At 43.7% G+C, this 15,579-nt stretch overlaps 1 protein-coding gene across 4 annotated transcripts in view; it reads left to right on the forward strand.

Moving 5' to 3' along the window:
- SULF1 (sulfatase 1) overlaps window positions 1–15,579 on the forward strand; it is a 159,095-nt gene that overhangs the window by 89,779 nt on the left and 53,737 nt on the right. For 3 of the 4 annotated variants that reach the window (XM_019627013.1, XM_019627016.1, XM_019627012.1), the window contains 3 exons: window positions 1,385–1,457; window positions 1,761–1,992; window positions 13,077–13,316. In XM_019627013.1, the coding sequence (XP_019482558.1) occupies window positions 1,821–1,992; window positions 13,077–13,316 (412 nt within the window). In that variant the 5' untranslated portion in view covers window positions 1,385–1,457; window positions 1,761–1,820. Of the gene's footprint in view, window positions 1–749; window positions 979–1,384; window positions 1,458–1,760; window positions 1,993–13,076; window positions 13,317–15,579 lie in introns of those variants that run through there. The other variant, XM_019627015.1, reaches the window with a different exon arrangement.

Consider the following 15,579-nt stretch of genomic DNA (forward strand, 5'->3'; position numbering starts at 1 on the left):
CCCCCAGAGTAATTACAGGCTGCAGAATGAAAAGCATTAGAACTGTTTACAAAACAGCTCATAAAGTTTAAAATAATAGGGGGGTGTGTGTGTAAACAAAATACTGCATGTGGCTGAGGTAAACAGTGCACAGTCTTTCTTCTTTCACTGCCCCATGCCACCCTCCAGAATTTAAGGCATGGAAGGGAGCCACGGAGTCCTTTTCCTCCTGCTATGCAATGCTCACACTTGCTTCATTACATTTATTTATCTGACGCCAGTTTATTGTTGCAAATCAAAATAGAACCTCAGGTGTGCAGGGACAGACGCCCTGATGAAGTGGGCTGCTGTCTAATTAATTTAAGGGCAGCCTAAATTTCCATGCAGACCTTCCCTCCTGACATCCAAGGGACAGTTTTATGTTTTGGTTTTTGCTTAGTGAGTCCTTCGCTATCTTTTAGAAGTCCAAGGGGAAAGCTTGCAGCAGGTTAGTGTTCTAAAGCGAAGGGGGCATTTTCCAACCCTTTCCAGCTCCCCTCTTGTACAGTGCTCCCCTCTGGGTCTTTTTTATGTTTTGAATTGGAAGGCTAGCCTCTCACCCCCAGCCTGGAAGCCGTCAATCATTTTGCTCTGCGGGTTTAGATCCGCTGCAGCAAAGCACAACCTCTGTGCTGGTGGCGCTGCAGCAGGTCCTGATAATAGTGAGGCTGGTGCTGACAGTCGAAGGAGGGCTCTGTCCCCTTTGGCGCCAGCGCACTGAGCACACGGGCTGGACACAGGGACCAGCCGTGCTTGGAGGAAGCGCCTCTTCCCCTGATGATTGATGGAGGGCAGCGAGGAGCTTTTTGGAGGCTGGGAAAGGTTGCCCTCCCAGTCACTTACTATGAAGTCTTTGTCAGCAAAAAGAACTCTTCCTGGGTAGTGAGTGACATAATGCAGGTGACAAGTGACAGCTTTGTGTTGCATTCTGCTGTGATAAGTACTCAGTGTCTTACGCAGGTGAGTTAACGCTCCCCCAACACACCCCCTCGTGCCGCGGTGTCACCTGCCCCACAGGTGCACTCTCCAAAAGACTGTGGTTGGACAGGCACCGCTGCGTCTTCCTGATTAATCATCAGTTTTCTTGGGGGTGTTTAAAGTACAATTAGAGTGTGAGAGGAGATAATACCCTTGGCTCCGTTTTATGGAGCTGATTATGGGATGAAGAGGTTGAGTCATTTGTTAGCAGTTCTGAAGGTTGTTTCCTCCTTTTTCTCCCTTTTGGAGTGCAGATAAAGTAAGTGTGTGTGTGTGTGTGTGTGTGTGTGTGTGTGTGTGTGTTTTAAGAGACCACTTCAGACCAAACACCTGTATCAAAATCCTTGACTGATGTTTTCTTTGTATTTTTTTCTTCTCCCCCTTCCAGGACCCCATCTGCAGATGTTCTGAACACCTCTGGGTATAGAAATTGATTTTTCAACCAGGATACCTAATTCAAGGTATTAGCTCTTGTCAGAAAGCTTTTACACTCGAGCCCCGCGTTGGAAATGATATTTTGGCAGTGCACTGAAACAGGAAAAGTTGGAAGGAGAATAAAGGACAAAAGTGAATTTGCAAAATAATCAAGTGCTTAAAAAACTACCCAACGCCTGTGAGGGTTTGCCGCTTGTGACTCATGTCGGCCCTTTCTCTGCCAGCTTATGTGCCAGTTCTCACTTAGCTGAAGCCCTTTTTCTGCAACTGTGCTTGGAGTTTGGATTTCATTTCAGTCTCCCCCTCTCGCTTTTTCTCTGACTGCCCAGACCTGCAGAAACCAGGAGGCTGAGACGTTTTGTCGGTTTTGCGACATTGGACCAAACACAATGAAGTATTCGTGCTGGGCTCTGGTTTTGGCCGTCCTGGGCGCAGAACTGCTGGGGAACCTCTGTTCGACTGTCAGATCCCCGAGGTTCCGAGGACGCATACCGCAGGAACGGAAAAACATCCGACCCAACATTATCCTTGTGCTCACTGATGACCAAGATGTGGAGCTGGGTGAGGCGCTGGGTTGCTCGCTTGTTAGCCTCTTTTGCTCAAGGGATCTGCTGACTTTTCTTCTTTATCAGTAACTGTCAGTGGACATTTTGGGGTTTAGCACTTAACCTTAACCAACAACCTAGTTTATAAAATGAACCCGTATTGAGTATAGAAGGCATTGTGGCTTGTGTTTCCACACTGTTTTTCTGGTCTTAAGCTTTTGAAGCAGCCTGGGGAGGGGTCCAGGAGAAAAGGAGGGTGGAGGGGGGTAGGAAGCCCAGATTAAATACTACAGGAGTCAAAGGGTTGATTGTGTACCTTGAAAACTCTTGGTCAAAAATGGTGGGGGTTTTTTGTTTTTTTAAATATTTGGGCAAAGTTGTTCCAAAGGGTATGAGATTATGACTGTGATTCTATGCAATGTATATAAACATAGATAGATCCTAGAGGAACTTTCAATGGTTTATGATTAATCTATTCACAGCTTGTAATAATTGTTAGGTAATTGAAAGTTACGACATTCTCTATCCCTTCTGGTATTAATTCACTACTACCCTCTTAGAGATGATGCCTTTTTGAAGACTTAGCTCCTCTGCACTCATTCTAGATCACTTAGAAAGCCTCCTGAAATCTGGTAGTTCCACCTTAGCTTCTGTATCATCTGACTGGGTTTCGCATCTTCTCACCTTCTCCTGTATTGGCCCAGCCCCATGGCCTCGACCGGAAGCTAGGGTCAAGTTTTTTTATGGTACCATAGGACTGATAAAATCTTGCCCTGACACGTTGTCACCACCACTCATTTCCATTTCTGGACCCCAATTCCTCACTCTCAGGCATCACTCAGCTATGCTTATCTAGCCACCATACTCAACTTGGCTGTCACAAGTATTTTATAGACTCGGTGCTACCAGAGCACCTGCCTTCTCCACGGAGCTCCTCTGGCTAGAGCTCTGGAGGAGAAAACCCTCCACGCTGGAACTCGATCTGTTTGGAAAAGGACTTTGATTTGCAGTTTTGAAACCAAAGCGTGGGGTTCCAGCAAAGTTAACTCCTTGGGTTCAGCGGGAAGCAAATGCACTAAAGCCAGCAGAGGTAATGACCATTGAGATTGACTCATACAGTCTTCTCTTTCTCACTTCACTTTTTAAACAGTGGTGTATATTTCCAGGCAATATGCCAACATGAAAAGTCTTGCAGGTCTGACTTTAGTATGTATGTGGCTGGTGGTTTAAGTTTTGCACCGCTTACTACAGAGCAAGTAAAATGAATTCACCTTCCTTAACATCTCTCATATCCATCCCTGTCACCATAGCCGAGATCCATAGACCCTCCCCTTCTCCCCCAGCTTTTCCCTCGCCTCCCCTCTCCTCTGCAAGCCAGTGAGCTCTGGGCCGTCTCACCCCCACCCGTCTCTGTAAGGGTTCTTCCCTTCTCCCCCTTTTCCCTGTGCTTCATGGAAACAACTTACACTTCCCCGGAAGGTGTCTGGTGGCTTCATCTCCCTCACCTGTATTTCATGCCTTTGCACATCTCACCCTCTCTGCCTTTCCCCGCTTTCTCCACCTGGAGAAGCCCTATCTGCTCTTCCCGACCCTGTTCGAATGCCTTCCCCTTGGGGGTCTTCCCTCATCGACACTGTACTCCCCTCTCACAAGGTCGCTGGAACTTTCCTTTACACCACCTCGGACATGCCCCAGGTGTGGCCCTTAATCCATCCTGTGCTTCCATACTTGTCTCTTCCCCTTGACTGAGAGCAACTAGCGGGTAGGGGAGTGTGTTTTGTCTTATGTTGCAATCCTGATGCTGAGACTGCTGAAGATATAGTAGGTGCTAAATAAACCTGAAATAGAGCTACGAGGGCCTGAAAAAGTAACAGTTCCCAGAAATGAATACAGGTATCCGTCACGATTTACCTCTTGAGTATAGAGTCCTTGTCTTTAAAATAAACTAAGGAATTGTTTGATAGATGTATCTTTCATTCAGGAACTCCTTACTGAGCAATTACTAAGTACCAGCCTCTGTTGGAGGCATGGGAGTACATGGTAAAGGGTCACAGACCAGGTTCAATCAACCCAGCTGTTTCTTACATATTTACCTTTACCTCTTTCCTTGATTTTCTAGACAGACACTGTGCTACGCAACCGCTCATTTAATCTTCACAGTAATTCAATGAGGTTGTAACTGTTAGTCGCCTTAATGCGTGCCTTAGAAAAATGAGGCCTAGAGAAGTTACGTAGGCTGTGGCGAGCTAGGAAATGGTGACATCAGGACCTGTGTTAGGTCCGCGTCTCCACAGCTGCATTTTAAACGCGTTCCCTTCAATCAATCAGCCCATCGAGAAATAGTTATTGAGCCTTTCCTAAGACAACCTGTAAATGCTTAGTAACCGTCTAGGTGCTGTGAGAGAGGTAACGGAAGCATAAGATGGGTCTTATTATCTTGTTGGCAAAACAAGTTGATGAACCACAGTGACTCGTGGGTAAAACGTTTAGAGATCTCCTTTCTCAGCAGGAAAACTATGCTCTCGGTAGTGGGTACTGCTTGTTGGAGACTTTTGCGTAGCTTTTTGTGATGTTCTCATCATCTCTCGTGAATCTTACTGCCCTAGACTTCAGTTGGTTTTGGTTCTTTTTGTTTGTTTGTTTGTTTGTTTGTTTGTTTGTTTACCATCCAAGCCATTTTTAAGTGTGTACCGTTCAGTAATGTTAAGTATATTCACATTGTTGTTCAACTAATCTCTAAAACTCTTTTCAGCTTGCAAAGTTAAAACTCTCTATCCATTAAACAACTACTTCCCATACCTCCAGCCCCTGGCCACCACCATTCTCCTTCCTGTCTCTATGAATTTGACTACACTAAGTACTTCATATAAGTGGAATCATATAGTATTTGTCTTTTCATGACTGGCTTATTTCATTTAGCATAATGTCTTTCCTCAAGATTCATGTATGTCATAGCATGTATCAAAATTTCCTTCCTTTTGAAGGCTGAATACTATTCGTGTGTGTGTGTGTGTGTGTGTGTGTGTCGTGTTTTGTTTTATCCATTCACCTGTTAATAGAAAGTTGAGTTGCTTCCACTTATTGTGAATAGCATTACTATGAACATAGTTTTATAAATATCTCTTTGAGATCCTGCTTTTCAATTCTTTGTGGTTTATATCCAGAAGTGGGATTGCTGGACAATTTGGTCATTTCATTTTTAACTTTTTTAGGAACCTCCAAACTTTTCCTCAGCAACTGCATCATTTTACATTCCTACCAGCAGTGCAATAGGGGTCCAGTTTCTCCACATCCTCACCAGCACTTGTTATTTTCTTGTTGTTTTTGTTTCTTGATAATAGCTATCCTGATGGGTGTGAGGTGGCATATCATTGTGGTTTTGATATGGTTGGGTTTTGTTTTGTTTACTTACGTGTAATTACGTTTACCAAATGCTTGAATAAATATTCATCTAAGCAAAACTTTTTGTACCTGTAATACTGCAGGTAATTTTGGCTACTGTGCCTCCAGAGAAATATAACAGACTTAGGAACGGCTTAGAAAAACAATTAGGAAAACTGTAATACAACACTTTTCCTTTTGGGAAAAAATAAAATAATTCTACTTCTTCGTCTGGAAAGACAAAGGCTGAGAAGGGTTGTCATCAAAGTTTATGAAATCAAGCTGGGAAGGACAGCTCCTATTCAGGAGGAATAGAGGCCACTCCAACTTTGAGGACAATAAAATAAACTATACTTTGTGAAGGGTGTAAGACATGTAAGGAATTCATTAATGAAAGTGCATGTGGATAACACTTTATCTTTCTCCAAAGAACATTCATTCTCGTTATTTCATTTTATTGTCATCCCACCCAAGTTGGGTGGGTAGGACAAAGATCATCATTCCAGAAGAAAACTTACAATGTGGAAAGATTAAACAAGGTTAATGGTCCCCTTCTGGATTATTTGTTTTCCCTACAACTTAAGAGATTGTTCACCTGTACATAGCTCAGGTTTTTAGGCTAAGGTAATGGGTGGAAGGTGTACACTTTTTTAAGCTAAGAAAGCACACATGGAGATGGCCCACATAAAGTTTCGGATGATGGTATTTCTGGAGAAGGAGTAGTAACCAAGAACGTGGACAGTAGCCACATTTTATTTTAAAATTTAAAAATATATCTGAAGCCACTATGATCAAATGTTAAGCTTCAGTAAAACTAGGAGACGTGTTGTTTATACTGGTATGTCCCTGAACTTGAGATCATTTATGAATCAAAAACAAGAAAATCAGAAATCCTGTTGGACTCCCCTAACCTTTGGGGACTGGAGCCAAAGAGATGAGGTTCTAAATCTGTCCCAAATGCTCCCTTGGTGCTACTCTGAGAAACAAATCATTGAGCTGATTGGACTCCTGATCCGACTTGATGTGGCATTTCTTATATTCTTAGGAAACTGGGCTGATGCTAACATTTTAATAATGCTGACCTCACCAATGCTTCTCTCAGATCATAGCATTAGTAAGAAACCATGAATACATGGAAATACTTTGTTTCTTTAAAGCAAAGGTCACAAATGGGCTCTGCAGTCTAGAGCTAGCCCATAGATGTCTTTTACTTGACCAGCACAGTTTGCAAAATCAAGGCAACATTTTAAAAATCAGGCGATTTTAGGGGGAAAACAAAAATCCAGGTTCCAACTTTTCTTGGAAATTCAGAAGAATGAGGTCTTCCATTTCCACAAGGCAACGATCTATTAGATGCTGGAAAGGGGTGAAAGCTGCCCCCATTATATGGGGCATTTCCTCCCCAGGACATCACGGTCACCATCATTCTCCATTGCTCCCCAAAACCTAGGCAGTAGCCATTTGTCATCATGCCCATGCGGTGGCTTTTCTTATGCCAGGAAAGAGTTCTATGCACCTGCATGGCTATCAAGTTTAAAAAACTGAAAAGGCAAGAGCCCTGAGATTTTTCTTATACCTGGCTGCCTCACTTGCTTACCTTCTCTGTCTAGCTCTGTAGGCATTTAATGTCCATTCCCCTGAGAAACTAGTCTCCACTTTTAATGGCCTTTTGCTCTTTGGAAGGAAAAAATAATGAGTCCTAGAGGCCTAGAAACATTCCAGACAGATTTATTATCTGCTTCTTGGTCCTTCTTTCCCCAACTTGTTTTTCCTCCACTGGTTTTAGCCGAAACATCTGGTTTGGTTTTTTTTTTCCTACCGATTCCACAGTTTGGGTAGAAGAAGGTATACTGTCTTATCATGTTATTTTTGTCTTATGTTTCAGAATTAAAATATTCACTAGACCAGTAAAGCCACTTTTTATATGGGAAATGTCCCTGTTTAAGGTTCCATACTTAGCAGTTGGCATATGAAAAGATAGCAGTGATGTATTTAATACTGACCATTTATATAATTAAAGCATTAACCTTACCTCATCATAAGACAATGCCATCTAAAAACAACCCTGTGTAATTAATCAGGGTTGTGTTTCCTTGTTGTTGTCACTCACCAAGCCATGTACCATTACAATCCACACGGTGGGGAGACGGGGTGTCTCTCTTGGAAGCCAGGTATATGTGAATTCCACGTGCCTGCAATTTCCTTAAGGGATGGTGATGACAGCAGTTATTATTGAATTTCAGGTTTTGTGAGTTTTCTTGGACATGATAAATAGGCTTGATGAAACTTTTAATGTTTGGTAGTATAAAATATTGAATAATCAAACGCTAAGATAGTTGAATCACAACAAGAAAAGCTTTGCTGTAAAGTTTCACATGTGAATACAACACTTCAAGCTCTCTATGTGACTTTGAGAAAGTCATTCAGATGAGTGGGACGTTATCTCCCTCCTGACCTTTTTTGCACAGATGATTTGGGAATACATGGGTTGGAGGGTGTAGAATGCTTTAAATTCCTGGCCATGCTTCCGTCCAGCTCCAATAACCGATCACATACTCCATCCAAAGTATTCTTCCTAGAGCCTGGATTTTTAACACCACCCAACTTGGAAACCTGGTAGTTCTTGCAGATTCCCAAAGAGTGCCACTCCCACCCCCCCACCCCCCAACCTCGGGCCCCAGTCACCGCTGACCTAGCAGCAGGCTGTCATAGCCTCCCCACCCTGGCAGGAGCAATGGGGTAGAGGTCTCCAGTCCCAATCTGGAACTCTGGCACTGGGACAGCTTTTCTTGGCAGTCTTCGGACTCAGCTGTGGCCTAGACCTCCCCTGTCCTCAAGCCAGCCTGGTCAGCAGTGCCCCCACGCCAGCTGTGGGACTAATTACAGTCACTTCATAGCATCCCTGTCAGGCTTCCACCTCGCAGGACAACATTAAATGATAATGAAGTCAGGCTTCTTGCTTGGGGGGGGGGGGCAGGGGGGGCAGTTTGTGTGGAGAGGGAAAGATTCGATGGGCTTAACTGCAAGCCAGCATTAACATTTTAAGTCTTCAGGAATAAAACAGAAGTTGACCTCTGTCTTCGTCCATTCAGGCTACTGTAATGAGACACCCTATATAGGCTGGGTGGCTTCGTGGCTTATCAACAACTTAGGTTTATTTCTCACAGTTCTACAGGCTGGGAAGTCCAAGACCAAGGGGCCAGCAGATTCGGTATCTGGTGATGGCCCCCTTCCTGGTTTATAGATGGCTGTTCTTTTCACTGTGTTCCCACATGGTGGAAGGGACAAGGGAGCTAGCTCTCTGGGTCTCTTTTATGAGGGCACTAATCCCACCCATGAGGGTTCCTCCCCTATGACCTAATCACCTCCCATAGGCCCCGCCTCCTAATGTGGACACATGGGGCCTTAAGTTTCACCAGATGGATTTTCTGGGACACGTTCAGTCTATGGTGACATCTCTACTTTCATCCCAGCTTTTGGAATTGAGATGTAGATTACAGAGAGGGAGATGGAAAAGGCAGGAGAATACTAAATGTGGTGGGACTGAGGTGAGCACAAGGCGAAATCGCGGCCCCGTGCCCTTTGCTCCTCAGTGAGCCTGTGAACTAGGCAGGGGAGCTGTTATTTGCTCCATTTTACAGGTGAGAAACACATCAAAAGAGGGTGAGTGGCGTGCTCAAGCCAATCTGTGGCAAAATCCAGGTGTCTCCCCACAAGTTCAAGTTCAGGCTTCTTTCTCTTCTCGTTCTTATCTTCCTAAGCCCTGCCTTGGGATTATTGTTACAAGTTTTAAGCTTCCTATCATCCTTCTGCAATGATAGTTCTAATAACTAAGAACCAGCACTATTTGCATTTTAGGCACCAAAGGCCTGAAACCCAGAGACGTGAGGAGCTTCAGCTTAAAACAAAGGGACGTTGTCACCATTCCAACGATAGGACAGGATGTTGTCCTGTCCACTCTTCTCAACAACCATAAATGCATAAGTATGCGTTTTATTACAGAATAGCTTTCGGCAGCGTTTCCTACGGAAAAATCAGTGGGGCGATTGCATGGCGATGGAAGGCAGTGCACCACCATAATAATCATTGCACCACCATAAAGAAGGAGGGGCTTTGAGCTTACCTCACCTCAGCAGAGGGAAGAGGTATGATCCCTGTGCTCCATCATCCGCGTCTAGCCAGAGAATGCACCGAGATCAGAGGCCATGTTTAATACCGATATGGCTGTCAGCGACTGAAGACAGACACGTCTTAGCCCTCTCATCCTTCACAGGGGCCTCAGCTACTGAGATCACTTCAGTCCTTAAGAGAGCAGGAGGCAGGCATTAGTGTCTGTTAGTATCTCCCGTAAGAGTCCACAGGCTTGTTTATTAAGCATAGAGGGACTTATGCTTAATAAAAAAAATTTTTTTTTGCCTCTTTTATTTCCTATGATTAAAACACTAGTTGTCTCACCCTCTGAACCATTTGCATCATCCCTGATATGGGAACAATAAATAATAGCACCCACTACAAAGTGTTATTGTCAGGATTACATGGGTTGATGTAGGTGAAGCACTTAATGGAGAACCTGAGAGTAAGTGTGAAAAGTGGTTTCTTCTGTCTACAGCATCTTACAGCTTTGGAAGTGGTCTAGCCACTTGGGTCACTTCAAACAAGGCAGCCACTAAAGTCTCTCCCAGCTCTAGGCATCCCTGATTCTGTGTCCAGCCTAGAATACTTCTCCAGGTGTGGCCCGTGGACAGGGAGCATGTTAGAAATTCGCTGGCCCTTCCTTGGTCTTCCTAAGTCAATCTCTCTGGGTGGGCCCAGAATTCTGCCATTTAACGTGCTCTCCGGGTGATTTTTAAAGTTGGGGGAAGATTGTCTCCGAATCTTCTCTTTACTGAGAAACTTCAAGCCAGATGCTCACTTTCAGGAGCCCCAGTGGTGAAACTGCAGTGGTCTCGGTGGGGACCAAATGTCTTCATCGGTCCCTTTGACATGGGGACTGGTTGGAAGCAGAGCCTTGGCAGGGATTGTTGAGGACCTCGACACAGTCAGTTTAGTTAATTAAGAAACGTGTGATCCTTAGAATGAGGCAAGAGTCCTGGCTGGGATAATTCCAGAAATTTTGAACTGGGCTACATTTTACCCTGTTTATATATTATTTAACATTAGATCAGGCCTTCACCTATTGTCCCATATTTGTCATCCAAATTAGTCTGTGAATTGAAGATTGTAGCTTTGTGATTCAGGACCTTGGAAGATGGCCTCCAGCTCTATTTTTTTCTAATTTATATTCAGCTAGGAATTAGGCTCAGAAAGGAAACTCAAAGAGCTCATCCTTTGAAATGAAGATGATACTAGGCAATGAAAGTCCATCAACAGTGTTTGCTGAATTTTCCCAAAATTCAAGATATCACAGTCAGTAAGCACTACAGAGATCTAAAGAGGAGAGAGGATGAAGTGAACAGATTTTAGCATCTTTAGATTCTTCATCAAACCTGGGACTCTCTCCCCAACCCCATGATCCTACTCATGTATTTCTGTCCAGGATGTTTCCCCCTATATGATCAGCCAACACAAATGTAAAATGCAGCGATTCTAAAATGGTCTTCTATAGTGCATATTTCTTTTTAGTTACTTCTTGACCAACAGCGAAACAATTTCTTCTGCGGTCTTCTTCCCATGCCAAAAACTTTGAGGTATTAGTCAACTCCTAGCCTTCTGATGCATTACGAAGTCTCTTGGGTCTGCTTCTGAGAATCGCTCTATTTTTAGACACAATCCAGTTCAGGTTCTTTTCACCTCATACCCAGATGGCTTTAGCTACTTCTTGGCTCTACCCTCGATGGTCCAGCCTGTCCCCTCCTCTGAACATGCCCTCCATTGCCACGTTGCCACAGCAGCACCTCTCAAAGACTTTTTCTTAGCATGTTGTTCATGCCTTTGCCAACTCTGCCTTCATTTTGTCTATTCTGTCAGATCCAAATATCTCTACGCAACCTCCCAGCTCTTTGCTAACTCCACCTCCCACATCTCATCACAAGACTCCGCCATTTCTTTTTCGATTCCAGGACATCAGAGTGCCGTGCTTGTCACTCGACTTACTTCTTAGCATCCTCCCATTCTCCCCACAATCCATTTCGCCCATCCACGTTTTTCTTCCTCCTCTCCTTCCGCTTGTCCTCATCTCTTGCTTCAGAACTCGCATGAGACATTCACTCCCGGTCCCCTCTATCCTCAGAGACACTGCTGTATCCACACTCTTGTGTGTAAGTTGCTTTGCAGATATCTCCAAGAGATTTTTATGTGTTCATTCTCTTCTAGGTAGTTTACTACTGAAGACCAGAGGCAGCGCACCATTTTCCATTTCCTTTGTTAATGCTACACTTGGGGACCAGCCCAGAGTGAAAGGTTGATAGAATGTTCCGCATGAAATAGGCGCTCTCTCCGTTATTCACTGATTACAGAAAGGTTGCCTGAGCCCCTGAAGACATCCAGAGGTTTGGAAAAGGCAGTTAGGAGTCCTCCAAAGTGAAGCATATTTTAGGGAACTCTAAAAAAGACCCAATTCGAAACCTTCCTCCTGTTTTTCTATGTTTCACATGAAGGGTAAAAGCTGGTATGTGAAAAAAATCAGGCTAACTGTGGCTCTTTGGACGGTGGCACACGTCTCTCCTCCTCTGAATGCTTGCCTGGTTTGCATTACGATTTCCTTCACTTGCTGGAAAACTGCACAGACTTTCTCCCTTTCTTTGGAAGAAGTGGGGACCTGTTGGAAATGTGAGGCTCCAGGAATCAAATGCAGTGGGCCTGGCTGTAGTGCTCTGTAGTGCATTTCTTGACAAGTTCTGAAAAGGCTATTGAATTCTGGCCTGTGCTTTTTTTCTGCAGTATTTGGATGTGTTTCAGCGGCAGTGTTTGGCTGGATAGGGTAATCGAAATCGAATTTTTTTTTCTTCCTCTGCAATCTTATGTTACAGTTTCATCTTTTACCGTTAAAATGGAAGATTGTGCTCCTAAACAAATACTTTGGAGTGGATTCGAATTGTAGCTCTTTCACAAGAACACAACCTGTCTTTTAAAATTACATGTAAACAGGTGAAAATATAAACTGGCAGTGCTATCCTGGTAGAAAAAGTGGCAGGCATTTGGGGAGTTTGCCGTAGGATACCAAGTTACATTGAAGGGGTTTTTTTGTTTGTTTTTTTAATTAAATACAGGCTTATTTATTAAGCATAGAGGGACTTATGCTTAATAAAAAAAATTTTTTTTTTGCCTCTTTTATTTCCTATGATTAAAACACTAGTTGTCTCTGCAGTGTCACTAGCTTTGTGCCTGTGGGGTGGGCTCCGGGGTTGATGCTCTGTGTAACAGGCTATTGTTCTCTGGTAATCTTCAAAGGGCGGCTGGCCTTTGAATCTGCTCCATATCTAGAAGTCTAGCTTTAATTATCAGATTAGGCTGCCCCTTTTTTTTTATTTTTCTTTTTTTATTGTGATTAAGAAGGGGAGAAGCTGAAATGTGTTTATTATTCTGCAAAATACTTGAGATGGTAGGATCCCACATGTTTAATTTCGTGCTGGAAATGAGAGCTGGTGAAATTATAGACTCCTTCAAGCCCAGGGGAGGAAATTAATAAATCAGGGGAACAGAGTCACTGAGTGACAAGACATAAATGAGTGTTTGTGGGGGGGGCGCACTGCTAAACAATGCTGGGATTGTGCATTTCAGGGTCCCTGCAAGTCATGAACAAAACGAGAAAGATCATGGAGCATGGGGGGACCACCTTCACCAATGCCTTTGTGACCACGCCCATGTGCTGCCCGTCCCGGTCCTCCATGCTCACCGGGAAGTACGTGCACAACCACAACGTCTTCACCAACAATGAGAACTGCTCTTCACCCTCGTGGCAGGCGATGCATGAACCTCGGACTTTTGCTGTGTATCTTAACAACACCGGCTACAGAACAGGTAAGGAGTGAACTTTCTGGTCCGGGAACCCTGGAAAATACGTCTTAGACACGGGAAGAGGCGGCGTGTAATGCAATATAGGGAGTTCCAGGAAGTCCCTGAATGGAAGTAGTCTAGGCTTTTCTCGTCCGTATCAGTATCTTGTCGGTTCCTTACTTTTTCCACCCTGAGGGATGTACCCATGAGAAAGCCCTTAGAGAAAGGTCAGAATGATTCTCAGTGGACACTTTAGGAAAATATTGTACCCATCATAGCACCAGCAGTTGGAATTTTTCAGAAGCACCGATAGCAGATGCATTTTCGTTACATTTACCTGCTTCCGTCAACCTCCCAAATCTCGAGGGATCGCGTGGCACAGCTTGAAGCTTGTCTTAGATGTTGATAAATCCCACTGGTTGCTTTAGTGAGACACCATCAAGGGTTTTGAAACTGCTTAGCGCCTCCCCCAGGGGGGTCTGGGACACACAATAGATGACCACAGTTATTTATTGAATTAATAAATAACTGAATGAATAAACCAGTGATGTGTACCTTATTGATTCATTTGTTTATTCACTCAAAATTAATAGGATTCGGAGTTTCTTGAGCTTCAGTTGTCATTTTTAGGCCTCAAATATTCACCTCCATCTTCCAAGACAGAAAGGCAGTTAATTGCTATGCTTCCTATCATTGTTTCACCTACATCCAGCAAGGGGAAGGTTTGGGTTAGCTGGTCTTTTGAAAATTGGGGATCTCTTTCAAGAGAGGTCATGAAAATTATGCCAGTTTTTCTAAGAAAGAAGCAAGGCACCTTCTTTTAAGATTGTCTCGCACCAACCCCCGCCAAAGCCTTTATTCTCTTAACATTTAGACGCTCTCTGTGCGTTTTCTCAGCATCTCTTCATGCAAGGAAACAAGGATATTGCTGGAGGGGCCACAGTGCAAAACAGGTTTTTTTTAGAACCACTGAGACTTATTCATAAGAATTAGTGATGTCATCATTTAAGCTTGTTGGAAATGATTTTACAGATTCTCTCTTCTGAAGGTTTAAACATAAAGGATTTCAGATAAATGTCTTCTCCCAAATCTCTTTTAAAACTGAAAGTAGGCTTTCACACTGGACTCTGGAAATACGTGGCCATTTGCTTCTTTGCAGAGTGCCCCATGGGCACTGAATAACTTATTCAGGGATGAAACTATTCGTTGTGAATATGACAGCATTGTCATTCCCAGACATCTCAAAATCCCCACTCAGAGGAAGCTCCTCCCATGAATCTCAAGAGTGTTGGCTTATGCTTAGGAAAGAAACTAGGTTACTCAGAGTGGCTTATCCTGAGTGTGTTTTCTCCTGGTTGTGTGATTTAAATTTATAGCACCTTTCATTGGAGAGCTCCAAAGTAATTTGCAAATCCATCAAACATCCCTGTAGGGTTCATACACAGCAAATGTACTTGGCCCTGTTTTGTAACTGAGGTGGGGATTTCAAATATTGTGTGACCAGCTCAGAAGCAAAGTCAGAAATGGCCCCCTAACGCCTGGTTCCTGATGTTTAGCCACCCCGTTGTGTTTTGTTCATGGAAAGCATTGTATGAGACCAGTGCCTTTCATCTCTCAGGCCCCCTATAGTTGAATCCCTTAGCAGCAGACGTGCACCTTAAAGGGTTGGGACTCTCACCATATCCAGAGCAATATGGACGATGTCCATGATAAGAAATAGAGATGTGGGGTGACACAGGGAATCCTGCCAGGACAGAGAGCGGGCAACTAGGGTTTGCTAAGTTGTCTCAGGGTGAAGCCAAAAAAGGGGAACAAGAAGTTGAATAGTTTCTGGAGACATGGTATACAGCGATGTGACTAGAGTTGCAATATTGTATTGCACACCTGAAATTTGCTAAGAGGGTACATCTTTGGTGTTCCCACCACAAAGGGGGAAAAAGGGAAATAATAAAGATATGAGGTGATGGATATGTTGATTGGCTTGGCGATCGTGAATAGTTCATAACGTTTATGTGTATAAGGCTATCAGGTTGTATACCTTAAATATATACAACTTTTGATCGTCATTTATATCTCAGTAAAGAAATTAGCTACCCTATACCAGGCATTTTAGCTAAGTTGTCTCACCTAACTCTGACAGCAACCTTGAAAGAAAGGATTTGCCCATGTTACCAGTGAAGAAACGATGACTCAAGAAAATTAGTTGTCTAAGAACACAAGCTAGTCAGTCATAGAATGAATCCAGCGCATCTGAGTCCACAGCTTTTCCTCTACCTGTTGTCTTATT

The sequence above is a fragment of the Hipposideros armiger genome, unplaced genomic scaffold (assembly GCF_001890085.2).
Source record: "Hipposideros armiger isolate ML-2016 unplaced genomic scaffold, ASM189008v1 scaffold_698, whole genome shotgun sequence".
Taxonomy (NCBI): domain Eukaryota; kingdom Metazoa; phylum Chordata; class Mammalia; order Chiroptera; family Hipposideridae; genus Hipposideros; species Hipposideros armiger.